General features: G+C 32.8%; 1 protein-coding gene across 1 annotated transcript; it reads right to left on the bottom strand.

The window, feature by feature from the left end:
• On the bottom strand, positions 1-942 carry LOC138831711 (olfactory receptor 5H17-like). Its single transcript, XM_070028759.1, has one exon. The coding sequence runs from the start codon at positions 928-930 to the stop codon at positions 1-3; it is 930 nt and encodes a 309-aa protein (XP_069884860.1). The 5' UTR covers positions 931-942.
• Between the last annotated feature and the right edge of the window lie 540 nt (positions 943-1,482).

Raw genomic sequence — 1,482 nt, 5'->3', positions numbered from 1 at the left:
CTAAATATTTCTTTTCAATATTTTTTTCACTGAATGTATGACTTGCTTGTTTCTCAGACTATAGATAATTGGATTTAAAACAGGAACTATGACAGTATAAAACAAAGAGAGGATCTTCTCTTGGTCATCTGCTTGTGAAGATGCAGGATGCACATACATGAAGAGAAGGGGACCATAGTACAAAGACACAGATAGGAGATGGGCTCCACAAGTGGAAAAGGCTTTTCTCATTCCTTTTTCAGACTTAGTTGTTAATATTGTAAAAAGAATAAATGTGTAAGAGATAAGAATAGTCATAATGGAGAATACTTGTATTGAACCAGAGAAGATAAAAATGATGAGATAATTAAGAGAAGGATCTGTACAAGAAATCTTTAGCAATGGTATAACATCACAATAAAAGTGATAAATTATGTTGGATTTACAGAATACTAGTCTGAATAAAAAACTTTCATGAATGACAGCATGAGCTAAGCCACCAAAATATGATAAAACTAATAGTTGCATACAGAGTTTGTTGGTCATAATCACTGGATAAAGTAAAGGTTTACAGATGGCTACATAGCGATCATAAGCCATTACTGCCAAAATGAAACACTCTGTAGTTACACTGACTGCAAAAGAAAAAAACTGAATCAGACATGCAGAGAAAGAGATCAATTTGTTCTTGTCTAACAAATTGAGCAACATATTCGGTGTCACTGTAGATGATAACCATGTATCCACAAATGCTAAGTTGCCGAGACATAAATACATGGGGATGTGCAGATGAGGGTCCTTCCAGATGAGACCAATCAGACTGAAGTTTCCCAAAACAGTCATAAGATACACCACAAAGAAGAAGAAGAACAGAGGGATTTTCCACTGAGGTTGATGTGTAAGTCCTGTGAAAACAAATTCTGTCACCACTGTCGTATTTTCTTTTTTCATGTTTTCACTGGATGTCCTAAAATATTAAACACAATTAATATAAAATAACATTCACTAAGATTTACAGTCTACATTGTATGGATGTAGAGTTGAAATAAGTTAGTATAGTTTTCATCATGTACTCCATGTTACTATTATAACAGAAGATTACTAAATTAAAAGTGACATTTAAATTAATTCAGTTCTATAAATATATAGGGTATGGTGAATTTGATTGGAATGAGAGGTCTTCTAAGCAAGTTTCTGACCACCTTATATAAAATCACTAATTAGCATTAGATATTTCATGTTCTGGACATGGTTCATGTACTATAGTAAAATATTTGGGGGCTCTAAATTATAATGTGGAGGCATTTTCACATAACTATTAAAGAGATAGGTTTCCTCTAAGTTGCTTTAATATGTGTAATTATGTGAGAGAACATTTATATTTGAAATTTATAGTATATAAAATGGCTTTAGGGAGAGAACAGTAGAATCAGGGGTACTAATCAGGGACTATGACTAGTTTAATCAGGGACTGTAACATTCTTAGAGATTCTCAAACCAGGT

The sequence above is a fragment of the Dipodomys merriami genome, unplaced genomic scaffold (assembly GCF_024711535.1).
Source record: "Dipodomys merriami isolate MVZ:Mamm:240054 unplaced genomic scaffold, mDipMer1.0.p SCAF_2, whole genome shotgun sequence".
Classification (NCBI taxonomy): Eukaryota; Metazoa; Chordata; class Mammalia; order Rodentia; family Heteromyidae; genus Dipodomys; species Dipodomys merriami.
This window is presented reverse-complemented; position numbering and strand designations above follow the sequence as displayed.

Bases quoted from the DNA above. Each gene is read 5' to 3' on its own strand.
- LOC138831711 (XM_070028759.1), bottom strand. From the start codon at position 930: ATGAAAAAAGAAAATACGACAGTGGTGACAGAATTTGTTTTCACAGGA.